The sequence below is a fragment of the Scaptodrosophila lebanonensis genome, unplaced genomic scaffold, assembly GCF_003285725.1.
Source record: "Scaptodrosophila lebanonensis strain 11010-0011.00,11010-0021.00 unplaced genomic scaffold, SlebRS2 tig00000072-arrow-pilon, whole genome shotgun sequence".
In the NCBI taxonomy this organism is placed as follows: Eukaryota; Metazoa; Arthropoda; class Insecta; order Diptera; family Drosophilidae; genus Scaptodrosophila; species Scaptodrosophila lebanonensis.
Window position 1 is genome coordinate 3,604,766 of NW_022060558.1, and position 16,424 is coordinate 3,621,189.

The 16,424-nt window shown below is 38.1% G+C and overlaps 1 protein-coding gene across 4 annotated transcripts in view; it reads left to right on the forward strand.

The window, feature by feature from the left end:
* The window catches only part of LOC115625525 (uncharacterized protein CG43427), a 91,550-nt gene that overhangs the window by 54,457 nt on the left and 20,669 nt on the right, over positions 1-16,424 (forward strand). For all 4 annotated transcript variants that reach the window (XM_030520589.1, XM_030520590.1, XM_030520594.1 and 1 more), the window contains 2 exons: positions 11,138-11,635; positions 15,690-15,896. In XM_030520589.1, coding sequence (XP_030376449.1) covers positions 11,522-11,635; positions 15,690-15,896 — 321 coding nt within the window. In that variant the 5' untranslated portion in view covers positions 11,138-11,521. The remainder of the gene's footprint in view (positions 1-11,137; positions 11,636-15,689; positions 15,897-16,424) is intronic.

Below are 16,424 nucleotides of genomic sequence, written 5' to 3' on the forward strand. Positions count from 1 at the left end.
AGACGGCCCTAGGGCGTGCACCGCACACCAGTGGGTGTGTACGAATTTAAATTTTTAACATGTAACTCATTTTTAATGCAAATAATATAATTTTTTGCGCCCCTTTTTTGTTGTTGTTGCGGACAAGAGAGAAATATGGCAGGCACGCGAAATGGGTCAGCCGCAGGCAAAAAGCGTTGCCAGACAAAAAAAGTGAGCGTGCGCCAAGCTTGACTTGATTAAATAACTGAGGTTCAAGCGATTTGTTGTTGTTCTACTGGTAGTAGTAGTAGTAGTTGTTGTTGTTGTTGCTGTGGCTGCTATTATTAATGAAGAAATTTGGCAGCTCGGCATTGCTGTGCACTTTGGGGCGTTGCTTGAAGTTCTTTAGAGACTAATGAAGCGGAGTCTTAAAAGTACCAGACCAGCATACAAATTTTAAATTAAAGCCGGACACAACAACAAAAGCAACAACCACAGCAGTTGCGCGAGACTCTACCTAGACCACAGAATGATGCTCTCAATCGTTAGTGTTGCAGATAAATAACTTCACTTTTTTTTCTTTTTTGTAAACACACTTAAGCGGCTGTATAAGCCACAACAGTTGGCAACATTTGGCGGCAGCATGCAAATAAAGTGCTCGTATATCTCAAAGATACCCAACACATGCACTGAGATAGACAGAAAGACAGGCAGACAAAATGTTGCGCTGAAATTGAAATCAAATTGTCAGTTTGTCAGCTCGCTATTATTGTCTAGAATGCAAATGTTGCACATTTTTAATGGTATTTTATTGCATATGTATGTTTGCAGGCGACGGAGGCTGCTGAAACTATAATTGCAGATATAAACAGAGATACACAAACACTTATAGATACAGTCGACGCTTTTTGCCACAAACTATCCAAAATATGTGTCTAAAAATGTTACATAATGAACTAATGATTTAAGAGATGAGAGTTCGAGAGATTATTAATAATATATTACTGAATTTAAATGAATTTTCTAAAGGTAACCAACTGTTATGCAGAGATATATTTACAGATAAAAAGAAAAAAGTAATAGCCAGACGGCACACAGTTCAATGGCGTTACCTATTACGCCATCACAATATAAATGGAATGCGTCTAATCGGGGCTACTTCCATACTACACATCTGTCTTTTCATCAAAAAAAATTGTCATAATAGAAACACTAGTATTGCTGAAATTTAAATAGTCAAATTCGTCAGAAAGGTAACAGTATCAAATCATTATGTTATTACATTTTCCCCAATTAGAAAATACGTCTTTGATAATATCGATCCCTTGCTTCTTCCACCCCAACCAATTCCACAAAATATTTTCATTAATTTCGAAATTTTTACAAGTGAGCAATCTTGTTTAACAAAATTTAGTCGCTACCATTAAAGCTCTCTTATTATAGGACTCATACATATTTATAGGTATACTACATTCAAACATGTTCATAGATACCTTGTAAGAACTATATTCTTGATTAAATGTTATTAAAGGGAGCTGAAGTCCATAGAAGCTATTGCTCCATTTTATTTGTGTAGTCGGTACGTGAAGGGTAAAAAGGGTACAGTATGTAACTAACTCATAAAGTATATATATTCTTGACCAGCATTCCGACCTCATAAAGTACTTACATTAAACAAACTTGATATGTAGATTTTCCTAATCCCTAGGCGACACAAGTTTATTATTATTCTTTTCTCCCTTTACCAGCTAAAAAATTGCATTAATACTGTCCCCAATTCCAAAGATACATTAACTATAAACACATATAATTTTCAACTTTTGTTTCAAATATCTTTCTCTTTTGTTTAGTTTGTAATTATATGTCTAGTAAATAAATAAATAAGTTCAATTACCGCTGCTTGAATATATTGTAATTGAGTTGTTGGCATTAAAGTATGTTATATAAATTGAAAATAATTTATTCCATTTACTTAGGCAATGCTCTATCCTAACACTAAGTACTGTGCACCGTTTTCCAATACATCATTGGTCGTTCGACATTCTACTTCAGACACTCAGAGGTCAGGCATTAAGAATACGGAACTAATTCTCGGACTCTCACCGAAATGGTGATATACGAGTACGAGTATAACATGAAAAATTAGTCAACTTAAGAGCGTAAACCTGCGGTGGTTGACATTAACTGTTGTTGCCAGAATATTTATTGATCAGATAGTGAATGTTGAAATATTGGGCATTCGTCGTAGAAAAGCTCTACTGTATCTAGCTTTTGTGCTTGGCTTCAATGTTAAGCCCATTTTGCGCTTAATTTGTTATCTCTTAGGATTATTGCTTCATTATTTTGGCTGGCGTTTTCAATTTGCAGCTGTCGTTGCTGCTGATGTGGCAAGAAGCATGTATCTAATATTTGAGTGGTGCATGCGATAGAATAGTGCTTAGATTGCTATTGCAATAGATTTACGAGTATTTCCGCTTGCTCACACCTCGCACAGTTGCTCCCTGACTTGCATTAATTTTCAAAAAGTCGACAAATTTCGCGGCGCGCGGTGCAATCAAAACTGAAGCAAAAGAGGAAAAACGTGTGCCACAAGACACAATTGAAATTGACATGCATGTGCCATTCGATTGTCGCAAACAGTTACAAATTACTGCTCGCCAAAAAAGAATGTGGCAAGATAAGTCAATAACTATTATTAACATACAAACTGGCATTGCATGGCATGCGATCTATATGTGCAATTGTAGACACATACCTATCTATCTATCTGTACAATCTGGCAATCAGTTCCACTGCGATACAATCACGACTGCACAACAGCGAGAAGAAAATATCAAACTACTGTTGATTTGTATCTGTATATTGTAGTTATTTCTTGTTGTTGTTGTAGTGGTTGTAGCCGTTAGACAGACGTCAAGGCAGCCAGACAGGCAGGCAGGCAGCGAAAGTGCGCATTGGGTTTTCTTACACTTTATCGAAATTGAAATGTTAATGAACTGAAAATTTTGCGTGTCGAATTGCCAAACGATAAACGATACAAGCAACAGTAGTTCGCAGTTGTTCGGCTCGATAATGATAATAATGATAATGATGATGATGCTGATGCCTGTCGACTGCCAGACACCGATACAATGTTATGAGAAACCAAGCCAAGTTACTATACACTTAGTTACGAAAACATGCTATTTCTTTTTATTTCTCTCTGTTTTGCTCTGTGATTGGAAAGGAAGACGGCAACACATAACCACAATCACAGAAACAGCCAATCATCAGCACTTCACACTTTCTTTTTGTTCCGAAATAAGTCTGTCCGCAGATATTTCAATTAATTCAGCCCCCAAAATGATTTGGCCGAAATATATTTATACATGCATACATACATATATATTTTAAATTGTTCACGAGAGATGCTGAAATGTTTTCATTTCTAATTGAGTTTTTTCTTTTTCTTTATTATTATTTATAATTTTTTTTGTAATAATTTTTGGTTGGTTTTCGTTGGTTTTGTTTGGCGCAGCGCTTTTTCAAAGCCAAAAATAGTTTGCGTGCTTGAACTTGTTGTTGTTGTGGTTGTTGTTGCGCGTTTTCATTGTTTTTGCACGTTCGCCATGCACTTGAAATATTTTTTGCAGCTGTTTGCCATTGGTGGGGAGTTGGGGGGAGTGGGGTGAGTGGGGGGAGTGGGGGGAGTGGGAAAGGGTAGGCATATGGAAAATATGAATGAAGACGACGCTTGCAGTTGCTGTCTCTGCTGCAGTCGCTGTCGTGATGCAACACAGACAGACCCATTGTTGTCGTTGTTGTTGCTTGTTGGGGCCCTCGGCAGCAGTCTGAACAGACAAGTGAATTGATCAAACACAATACGGTCGTTGATTTAAGATGAAGGTTTAGGAAATGAAGACTTTGAAAATTTTAATTGGAAAACATAAAAATAAAATACTTGTATAGAGTCGAAGGTCTAACTGATTATACTCTGTACATGAAATGTACAAGAATATATTAGGTTTGCGGGAGCTGAAAAATGTAACAGGCAGAAGGAGGCGTGGCAGACCCCACAAAGTATATATATTATTGATCAGCGTGACAAGACGAGTCGATCTAGCCCTGTCTGTCTGTCTGTCCGTCTGTCCGTCTGTCCGTCTGTCCGTCCGTATGAACACCTGGATCTCAGAGACTATAAGAGATAGAGACACCAAATTTTCCACAAAGATGCGTTATGTGTGTATTCTATACGAGTTTGTTTTATTTTTTTGATTTTCCCCCCCACTTCCCCCCTATGGGGGTTTTCCCGATTTTCCATTCGTATAATCGCCTATATCTCGGAGACTAGAAGACCTAGGAACACCAAATTTTAGTCCAAGATGCCTTGTGTGAATACGCAGAAAATGTATATTTTGGAATTTCCCTCCCTCCCCCCTCTCCCCCGCAAATGCGATTTTCTCTAACTCCCGTAATTCTTGGAATTTCGAACTAAAATTTTGCAAATACCCCCAGTTAGTAATTATGTGTCCGTATGCCAAATTTCACTATGATAGACCGATTTACCAAGAAGTTATAGCCATAAATATATTTGCTGCTGCAGCGCTGCTCAAGCGCTGCCCGCGGCTGTTGTTGATGTTGCTGTTTGGTTGACTGCGAAAATGCTTACACAGACACGAATTGATGCGCATAGGCATACATACACTCACAAAGATGCAATTGCTATGTAAATGTGCAATTATACACCCTTTACGTGAGTTCGAATACCGAGAGAGGTAAAATCGATCCAATTTTTTTTTTATTTTTTTTTTTTTTTTTATTTTCTATAATTATTGTAAACATATGTACAGAGTATTTCAAAGTCGGGACACCCGACTTTAGCTTTTTTACTTGTTTTTTCCTGTCAATGTTGACAGCCACTCTATTGCCTGCTCCATTTATTATCCACTTTTTCTAGCTTATCAACACAACCGGGTGCGGCTAAATAACTTCTTAGTTATCTCAATAGTGACAATTATCTTTTATTTACTTTCAACATTTTATTTGTTAATTAAAAATTATTAAAAATATTACAGCAACAGAAGCTGCCGGCATATCATAGGCTTTCTTTCTGTCTGTTAATTTGGAATTTTAAATTTGGAAAACTTAAACTTTGCCTTTTTTTGACAAGGTGAACCTGCATATCAAGTTTGGTCACCCTTATTCCTGCATTCATTCAGACAGGCGGACATCTTTGTTACAAACACTGAACGGTTTTATCAACTCATCCTGCTATTTGAAATCGTTTTGTTTTCACACCATTGATATTAGCGCCTTAATTAAATGAAAATATTGATACATTTTTCTATGAAATGAAATTTCTTTCAGGATTGAAACATAAATATTTGCTATTAAAATTAATAAACTAAATGAGTTGATCGAAAAGCAAAACAACTCAATCAATCAGAACAATCCAAACTTGTTTATTTCTAAACAAGGCATTAGGCTTCACTTTCTCCTTCAGAAATAATGAAAACAAATCCAAAGACTATAAACCTGAATGCGCCTTAACCACTTCACTGTGACACAACTCACAAAGTCATCAAAATTAATGCAAACAAGTGAAAATGCTGCTTAAAACCCAGACGTGCAGACACACACACTCGTGTATAGACATGGATAAAGATTTCGTGTGCAACTGAATTACAAAATTCAAGCGCACATTGCATTGTCGATTACTTTATGAGTTTTACATGAGCAGAGACAGCCCACGAGCGTCCGTCCATCAGATTGACGAACTGTCGCTGCACAAACATATCACAACAACAACAGCAACAGCAGCAAGACAAGTGTGTGCATGTCCACTGTGCTGTTGAGTTTTTTTTTAGTTTTTGGGTGGAGTGGGCTTGGGGGTTTGGGGCAATGGCGACACTTTCAATTGCACGATGCCTCGCCTTTGCCTCAGTCTCAGTCTCAACACTTTCTTTAGTTGTTGACGTTGCTGGGTTTGGGCCTGGGTCTGGGTCTGGAGACTTGGAACTTGGAACTTGGGGCTCGGCCCGTTGCGCTTTGATTTTTATGGCTTCTTTTGGCGCAACAATTTGAATGTCATTAGTGTCAGTGGCCGTGGCTAACGGTGGGCAAGAGCGTGACACCAGCCGCTAGCCGCTAACTGCCACCCAGTCGCCATCAAGCATCAACTATCAAGCGGCAACCGTCAACCATTAACCCACTGGTTCGGCTCTTTCACTGTGATTTTTCTTTTTCACACTTTTGGTTTGACCAGCCGCTGGGCAAATGCACCGCGCGACGACGCCCTCCTACCATCATCATTATGCTCGGCTCACTTGGTTTTTTTTTAATACAATTTTAATTTAAAGTCACGTCAAACATTTAATACGCTTGAGTCAGCGTAACGGTTTGTAGACTCAGTCGCAGGGTCTTGACAAACTCTTCAGTTGTCGCACCCGCGACTTCAATGTGTGCCCCACTTTTGTTATTCTTCCATCTTTCCTTCTTTTTGTTTTCGAACTATTCCCGAATCTGAAGTAAACAGCCTCAAAGTGTCGCGACTGCATGTTAATTTGTCTTCGACTTAGGCCCATTTGCACTTGTCAAGCCAAAAACTCGGACGCCCACTTAGCGTGACAGAAAAAGTGGCGTGGAAGAGAAACAATGCCGGATTGGAGTCGAGTGCTGCGACCATTAGGTTTACTTTATAGCTTATCTATCCGCGCCACAAAGGCTGCCTATGTATTATTATTATTATTATTATTATTATTATTGTTGTATTACTTTGTATTTTTTCGTAAGTAGTTTTCTAAGAGGCGCTTGCCAAACAAGCATTGCCATTGTTCTCACACTCCTGCTGCCGCCAGCGAGAAAATAATGCCCATAATCTAACTATATGTATAATGCTACTTTAGATCTCACTGGCCTGATAACTTAATACGTTTGTTGCCTTTTAGATCGAAATCATTGATAAATATTTAATTAGGCGTTTTGCCTTTGAAAGAACGTCGAGTTGTTGTTTGTTTGCCAGTAAACGGGGCGCCTCAGGCTTTCAGTAAAATAGAGTTTTTGTTTATTTTGGCATTAGTTGTACAGATATTTGAACTGCAACGGTTGCGTTTTCGACTTGGTAGCAGCTAATGATATTATATATGATAAGGTAGCGCGGGTTTGGTAAAAAAAGTCACGGACATAGACACTGTTCGTTGCAGTTACGCTTTAGTCATAAAAAATGACTATTCATTTCAACGAATATTAATTTAAAGTAATACTTATTAGCAACATAGATTAGATGTTATCGGAAAAACGCGGTGCTATGTTTTAACAATGAAAGCTTTGAATCCATTAAAGGAAGCCCACAAGCTCTAAAGTTGAACTGATCTGTGAATGTCGAAGCAGTTAGGAAACTAATAAATATTTATAATAGAGCATATTTGAATATTATTTGTTTGTTTGCTAGCTACATTGTATCTGGCAGATATTCGAAGGCAACATTTGTCGACTTAATTAAAAGGTAAATAAATCAACAGCTCTGCTTTGATCTTAGTTTTTGTTTTATATTGGTAATAAATAAAACCGAGCTTGAGCGATGACTGTACTGCCTTAAAATCCAATTATGGCATTTGTATAAATCATTTTTTGTTGACCTTAAAATTTGTGTTGGCCAAAAAATGCCCATAAATACTAGTAGTAGTATTTACATGTTTTGGATGGAGCAATTCGATCACAGCTGTGTGTTTGTGTTTGTAAATCTGAATCCGGTATTAATTCATTGCATGATCGGTGCACTTACTCGTACAATCTCTTAGCCTTTCAAAGCCTGGCCATTGTGTGAGGCTTGCCGCTCTGCTCCTTCTTTGATCTTTCTGCAGGCCGCCTTAATCGTTTCAACTGGTGTCTCCCTCTCCTTGCTAGCCGCTGCTGCTAATTAGCTAAAATAAGGCGGACAATTGTCGGCATTTATACGTGTACGTACGGCATATAGGCGGCAGGCACATACAAGTAGAATAGAAACGCAACGCTTGTTGCGCCATTTTATCAATTAATTCAAAAGCGCCTTACTGCTTGGCTGACGACGCACATCTTGATAGCATTTGTACTAACTCCTAAGATATTATCCAAAGACTTGTCTTGACTTATGTTGCCGCCATTTGGCATTTGTTTTTCCATTGGCGCCATCAACGTTTTAGCTTCAACTTAAAGTTTCGCGTTGATCTTTTCCTTTCTTTTCTTAATTTTCTCGCCTCCCCATTAAGTATAGTTGCCATTTTATCTAATTAACATTTTGCCGTGTGTGCAGTATTTGTACTAATTATTACATATTACCAATGCGTCGCATTGGAAAGTGGCTGTCGTGTCTGTGCCATGTCCGACTTATGTAAAGCCTTAACTTAACTTGATTTTCTGCTAAATTTAAATTGCTGTCGTCGTCGTCGTTGTTGTTGTTGTTGTTACTGTTGTTTGGGTCATTATAGTTATCTATTGTTAGTTTCAGTCGGTCGTTAGGCACTCGACGACTCTGGCGGGCAGCAAACAACTGCCTTCCACTGCACAATTTATCGCCTCCCCCTCTCCCCTCACCCCTCACCACCAACCATGCGTTCCTCGGTTAATTATTACAATTTGAAAGTTTTGCTTTAATTGTTGTTGACTGTTGGCTGCTAGTAGTTGCTGCTTGTTGGCTGGCAGCTTTTAGTTGCAGTTATCTTTGTATCAGTTGTTTTTGTTGTTGCTGCATTTTTATATGCAAATTAGCATTTTGCCAACAAATGCACAACAGCTGTCTTTATCGGTTGTTGCGCATGTTGATTCAACCCCAGCGTCGTCGTTGACACTTGACTATATCACAGATATCTCACATACTATATACAAGTATGCTCAACTGTCCACTTATCCGCAACTGTTGAAAGTGTTGGTAATAAGTTGATCAGATTTAGCATATCTTTCACTCAACGTGATGCACATTTGGTTAGTTGCTGGTGAAAGATGTTATGGGGAAGATGGTCAAAACAGAGATGCTGTGTAAATTGCTTAATACTGACCAGAAAGACTTGTTTGCATTATCTCTTTAAATATCCTTCAAAATAACAAATCAGAAATGGATACTTAGAGCTTGAAGAATAACGAAAAATGTCCTTTTAGATGGCTATGGATGATTATTTAAATTACAAGTAAAATGGATTCCTTAATAAGAGCTAGACTTCGTAGACCCATTTTGCAATGTAGTAAGGTGCTCTAGGGGAGCTCATTGGTGGGCTTCAAACTCGTTTAATAAATATGGTATTTAAAGTCAAGTTCAAAGTCATCATAATGGGCGTTTGTTGTGCATGTGATTACCAATTGGTGGATTGGCACAAAAGTTGCAGTAACGCTTCTTCTGCTTCCTAAAATACCCTTTTAAATTTTATCTAATCGATTTTCAGAAAGAACAACTCTCACACAAAATCCTAATATTTGAATTAGCTTCGATGCTCATTGACTAGTTGGATGAATTAGCAGTGTCTCCATAGTAGTTAGGCATCAGTTATATATAAAAATTGTAGTCCTTAATATCAATTGTTTAGCATTTGCCAACCCAATTATTTATATGAACAGTCTTTCGCTCCACTTCCACTCGCAGCCCACTTATCGTCTGTTTTCTTTCATGACAGTTGTCATGAGTGCTTGAACGACGCCCTTTCTAACCTTTCAACTCGGTGCAATGACTTGTCAAGTTTGAAGCGGCAACTTTCTACAATTAAATTGAAATTGAGAAAAGAAATAAAGTCGAGCGTTAGATATAAAATTAATAAACGAGCTCGATTACAAGACAATGTGTTGGCACGGAGGGAAATTGAGAAAATACTACTTAATAATTATTAATTAGTAGTTGGGGGGAAAAAAGCGTAACAAAACGATCAAAAAATACTGGGCCAGCACTCATGTGTAGAACAAACAGCAAGTGGGAGTAGCTTGTTGAGTGGAGGGGGGTAGGGGGCGAGGGGGGAACTCAAGGCGGCATATGGAGACAAAAGACAAAGACAATCAAGTCAAGCAGTTGTAGGCACATTTGTCCGAGGCCGGCGACAGACTGTGTGGCTGTGGCTCTGGCTCTGGCTGACTATGATGGACCGACAATGATGTGGATAATGTGGATGATGATGGCGATCATGATGATGATGATGATGACTGTGAAATTCACAAGCTTGACCCGCATACCAGTGTGGGGGCCACTCAGTCAGCCAGACAGTCTGCCAAGCAGGCAGTTGCACAATTAGACGAAGCATCTTATGTATGCACTTTGATGAATGTTAATTGAACTTTTCAGTTGTACTTTTAAGCATTGTTCAGCTGCTTATCTAGGAAATGCTCGAAAGCTCTGCTCTTCGCATCCTTGACGGATATCTGTCTTGCAGCTTTAAGTAGCTCAGCATTCCACACTAACTGACCGCAGTTAAGCAAATAACAGTTGACGACGGTTACAAGGAATACTACGCAGGGAGCTTGAAAATCTATATGATTAAAATTCTTTTTAGATTTAGATCATGCCCTGACTCCACCAACAAATAAATAAATGCAGGTAGAAATTTTAAATGTTATGTAATTCAACTAATTTGGAATTAAAAATGGGCCTGTTCAAATACTTCTTTTCCACGCAATAAACTATAAAATAAATAGATGTACTAAATATGTATTACAAGCCCCTATTGGTTGGGTGGAGTAAATGGCGTTAAGTCTTGGTCTAGGTGTAGGAGTAGGAGTTCGTACCTACCCATATGTATTAAAATGGCTATTTTTATACTAGACAAATATTTCAGAAATTGTTTGATTTCTACTATTAGTAGAAATGATTTTTCAATTTCCCCGAATTATTGCCACCGCTATGAATAAGATGGTGTACGGGTTAGAAAAAAGTTTCATAACAGTTCGTTATAGAGCTACTAGCCTGTAGCTGCCATGCACTTTTGCTTCCACTCTGCTCCTCGCTCTATTAACGTGTCTCTATCTGTCTAATTGCCAACACATAGCTGTCAAATTAGCGCGTCGCAAATGGGTCTGCAGCTGTAACACCTCGTCGCTCGCTCTCTCTTCCTCTTGAATGGAGACGAGCCCACGTAGTCGGGTCGATCGGGTTTGGTATTTTATGCAAATGGCTTTTAAAATATATGCACTTTGTCTTTGGCATGAAATTAATATGCGTTTCATTTGTATCTTGTATCTGTTGCAGGCTAATGAAATTTGACACCTTCAACTACCATATTGCGACATTTGATGGTGGCGCGTGCGTGGGCAGCGCATTAGACTTCAAATATTTTATTGATATGTTGAAGGCAGTAACGGGGACTACGACGACGACGACGATAGCAACAATAATAACAACGCAGCAACGTATTGACCACATCGAAGAAGAGCAGCCGAGCGTAGGAGTTGGTTGTTGACCTTTTTGCAGTGCATTTGATATGCCTGCAGCATGTGAGACGTGAGCCGTGAGCCGTGAGCAGTGAGCAGTGAGAAGAGCGCCAACGTTCCAAGCCAACAGACTACAGTAGCGATACAACTACAACCCACACACAATTACACTCACACACTTCAATCACATCACATACCCAGCATGGAGTGCCCAGAGCAGGATGTCATGCTGGATAGCAACGAAGATTTGATGTCTACATCGGGAACATCCACAAATGGCGCTGCCGGTGACACAAATGGTTGTGGCAAGAAATCGGTAAGCAAACGAACCTTAAAGCCAAACTTCCAAGCAATTGGCCCAGTCAAGGATAGCCTAATACCCCTAATGAGTGCGCAGACATAAGCCCAAACAAATGCAGCAACAACAGCGGCAACAGCGGCAAATAAACGGCAGCCATAACGCACAAGAAAATCATGTAAAAAGTCAATAAACCTCACGTGTTAACCCATCTGCGACAACTGGGAGACTACATTTTGAATATTAGGTTCAATCCAATAGTTAGTTCGTCGATTCAACGACGAATGGCTTTCATTGCCTATAGAAGTTTCTAAAGTGGCATCGATAAGATAATACAGATTATGCTTTATCTACATACGAGGTCTGTTCAAAAGAAGAGATGAATTTTGCTTTTTTTTTTCCGAAAAGTATTTATTTATTCATTAAAGTGCATTTTGTCCCCTTTCAAGTAATCCCTCTCAGATATAATGCACTTATACAAGCGCTTCTTCCAATCCTAGAAGAACTTCTAAAATGCGCTTTTCATCAATTGTGACAAGAGGCTTTCCTTTCATGGGTCTTTTCAGTGTTGGGAATAGGAATAAGTCGCCGAAAGCTAAATCTGATGAATACGGTGGTTGAGGCATGATAACGGTGTTGTTTTTGGCCAAATAATCACGAACAACATCAAAATTTAGAAATTTCGGAACAAACTTCGCTGCCACACGTTTCATGCCCAAAACATTCGAGAAAATTGCACGGAAAATTCACATTTCCTTTTCAACAGACCTCGTATATATGTAATGGTCGAATAAATTCGATTATTGGATAATAAGCCTAGACTACACTAGACTCGTATACTTGCTTTTGCTTACATTCAAGGATTGTTTGCCACACCAGTATACACTTTTTAAACTCTCTTAATTAATTTTTTTTCATATTGAATCAATTAAATACTATATATATGTAATATAAAAAACAGATAACAATAGATGAAATGTATTCGCATATTGCAGTACAGAGTTGAGCTTTTTCTGCCATAGTGATACCTGCATTAATGAGTCGCCATTTCTCGACGAAAGTTCTGAATTACAGAACAGCTTATTTTCGATAGAAAAAATGCAATCCGATATGATTTTGTGTTATATAAATATTAACCGTGGTTCAGTTTTCAAATGCCTTGACAACGAACATTCTCTCGGTTTATACAACGGAGTGCAATCTATAGAGAGCCTTAGTCGTTTGACAATAATGTTGCTTGATTAACAAGTAATTATGCGTTAGAAACCAAATAACGATAAATAATTTAAGCAGAAGCTAAAAACCGGGACTAGTACTAACCATAAATGTAGTTAAGGCATTTAACCAATCAACCCAACATAGAAGTTGTTTTAGGTATTAAAAGAAAGGAAATCAGCGCGGTTGCGACTATAAGTTTCCGATAAATTTGACTTTTTTTGTTGGAGCGTGATGCTCTTCTGGAATTAGATGCTGGAACTACTTTCCTATGAAGCTTTAAAACTAAAGAACCAAAATATTACTTAACAAATGGAGTGTACAAATAAAATACACCTCATTTTGTTTTAACACGGTAGATAGGTTTCTAAAAAAGTAGCAGAATTAGTAATTAGTCTTATAGTATTAATACAATTTGAGATAAAATTAAGAAATATATTTTTCAAAAATGTCAAATTGGACGAGTCCGAGTTGAAATTTGGGTTATCATGTATTTAATTTTCAAACTATTATATTTTACAAGCAAAGTTGTAAAATAGTTGTAGAGCAGTACACAGAATTCCGAAAAACAAGCTCTTGTCAGCCCTAGGGTTAACTGTTGTTTTTGTTGCCGCACACAAGACAAATGTGAATGGTGGTGCAATGACTACAAGACGTCAATGGCTATAAAACATGTTGCAGGCTTACTCGCATAGTGCATGAGCAGAAACACACATTGCGCCAATCAACGACAACGCCATCGACATTTATGAAACTTTTTCAAACACTCGTCCACTCATACATACGTACGTTCATTCGCTCAGTTGCCTAGTTAGTCACTCACTCACTCACTCACTCAGTCAGTCAGTCAAGCGTTTCAATATGCAATTGTCGAAGAGCAGAAGCATAAAACGACACGAAATAAAAGCGCATTTGCTTTTGCTTTCGAGCAAACCCGCCGGCAACACCTAAGAGGTTTCCATTGCCTTTCTTAGGCATATCTGAAGAGCCACAGCTGCCACCCACTGGGGCCTGGTCCCTTGCAAAATCAACGCTACGCTAAGTGAAGCGTGGACGAAACACCTCTCGGCCGCTTCCGTCAACAAAAGGGCCCAATAACTATGGCAGTACGTATTGCCCATTGAACGTGGCTGCGGGCCATCACAAGACGGGCAGCTCTCGGCCTTACTTGACGGCCAAAGGCACAAACTGAAACCGAAACCGAAACTGGCCATAGAGCACGCTCTTGAAGCGACCGCGACGATTGTTTCCATGGAAAATTGTTAAAACCATTTGTTGTGGGCTTCAATTCTACGATGCTATTGACTTCTGAATAATTTTCGTGTCTGCAGCTTACGTTACGGTTCGGTTTAATGCAGTAGCAATGGCTAATTATTTCCAGAAACTTTACGGATCATTATGAACCTTTACTCAGGCATACATATATACAAGTAATATACATACATATAGACGTTATGTTAATGGATTGGAATCAGAGCTGGCAGCTGTTGTTAGCCTTTAATTAAAAATACTCATTTCTAACTAAAACTATTAGATAGAATTTGTTTCGTTTAATTCAACGGATTTGGAAGTCAACATTTCAGCTTTTTCGAAAATGTAGCTGTTGTTAGCCCTTAATTAAACATACGAATAAAACGATTAGAATTGTTCGAATTTGTTTCGTTTAACGGACTTTTCAGCTTTCTACAAATAATGTGTACCTAGTCCTCGCTTAAGACTGGAGCTGCGTTCGTAGAAATCCTCAAATCGAATCCTAGCTTAATCCAAAATATGGATATACGTTTCAAGATTTCACCAAACTTTTAAAGCTTCATCCCTATAGTTAAACCATTTATAGGTTCTATTCTTCAGGCTGTTCCTTCAGAGCTTCTGTCATCTGAGGTTGATCTGCTTGCTTACCTTTATCTCCAAACAACTCTTGCACATCATCGTTCCAGTCTTCGAATCTTTGATCTTGAAAATTCTAATTTCACGGAGTTCAGATTGTGGCAAATGTTTTTCGTGGACTTACAACACCTATTGTCAAAAGTTCTACCACTATCTATTCAATGTCTATTCATTTTGTTTTTGGACTGAAAAATGATTAACCTAACGACCTGCCTCTAAAACTTGGAGTCAGTGTGCAAATTATCTGTGCGTGCATTTATAAGTATGAGACATTTTAATTGTAATTCAATAATTAAGTATAACTTTTCTTTGTATTCATTTAATTTCCTCTTCACTTGGAGACAAAGTTTGAGTTTTTAGCAAACACTCAGCCATAAGAACTTTTTTCTCTCTTAAGCGCATTGAAATCTTTTCGTCCTTGGCTAAACTTGGTGTAGTGTATGTAGCCTTTGCAATTCAATTAAACAAAGGAAAATAAATAACTAAGTCGTCCCTGTATTTTCTATAAATTAATCCGCCCTCACATATTTTTTACAATGTTTCTCTCTCTATAAGTCGAATAAGGACTTGACAATGTCAAGGCTTAGCTTGTTTACATAACATCAACTTTATTTTTGCACATGAATTCATAATTTCCGTATAAGTCTACCTCGGCGCTTGCCGATCGAATGCAAACACTCATATTGTAATACTATTGAGTCGGTTCAAGGCAATCGCCAGCTTCGATTTTCAGGCATACAAGTAAGTAAACACTTAATAGGCTTTAAAGCAACTCAAGCTGGCGACGCTGCCCACACCAAGCTGACTGACTTGACAGACACATCTGACAGGCGCCGAGCGATCGTTGTTGTTGTTGTTGTTGGCGCTGACTCCATTGGCTGGCCAATTTGCATATTAAACCCGATGCTCAATTCAATGCAATTGAAACAATTTATTATAATTACTTTATTGCATTTTGCGTTAATTGCAGACTATAACATCGCCCGATCCCACATCGTATGTGACCAAGGCCAGAGTTACGCGACCAACACCGCCGCCACCCTCTTACAACCCCATGCAGTTTGTTCAGATCAAGCCGTGCAATTTATATCAGACAGCACAGCAGCAACTCAAAAAGGCCGAAGAGGTCAAGAAGTTGAAGGAGGTGAAGAAAGAAGAGCCCGAGGAGTGGCAGAATGTAAGTATACACCGAGAAAAAAACTTCAAGGCTTTGTTTTATCGTTTTGGTAATAATACGCAATCCATCAAATAAATATCTCGTCAAATTTATTATATTTCAAAATATTTCATATTACACTCGTATACATATTTTATTTTTATTTGTATAAATTTTTTAAAATCCTTCCTGAGTTGAACAATTCTTAAGTCTTTTAAATTAAACCATGACAGAATAATATCTTATTAAAATGTTGTTTTTAAATTTAAAGTGCCTTTAAAAATTATAAAGATGCGAAAGAGGTTGACAGTTGTCTAGCAAGTTTAATGCTAAAATTAAACTCAAAAAGAAGCTTCCAATCCATCCATTGGCTATACAACTATGTACTATATAATTTGCAAAATCTTTATTTATTCATCAACATCACATTGACATGTACCAACGCTTTTTCCAATCCTATAAGAACTCAAAAATTATATTCTGGAATTTCGTTCAGTATATTTTTCTATTAGACTTGAATATCCTAACATGTATTGAAACGTGTAAACC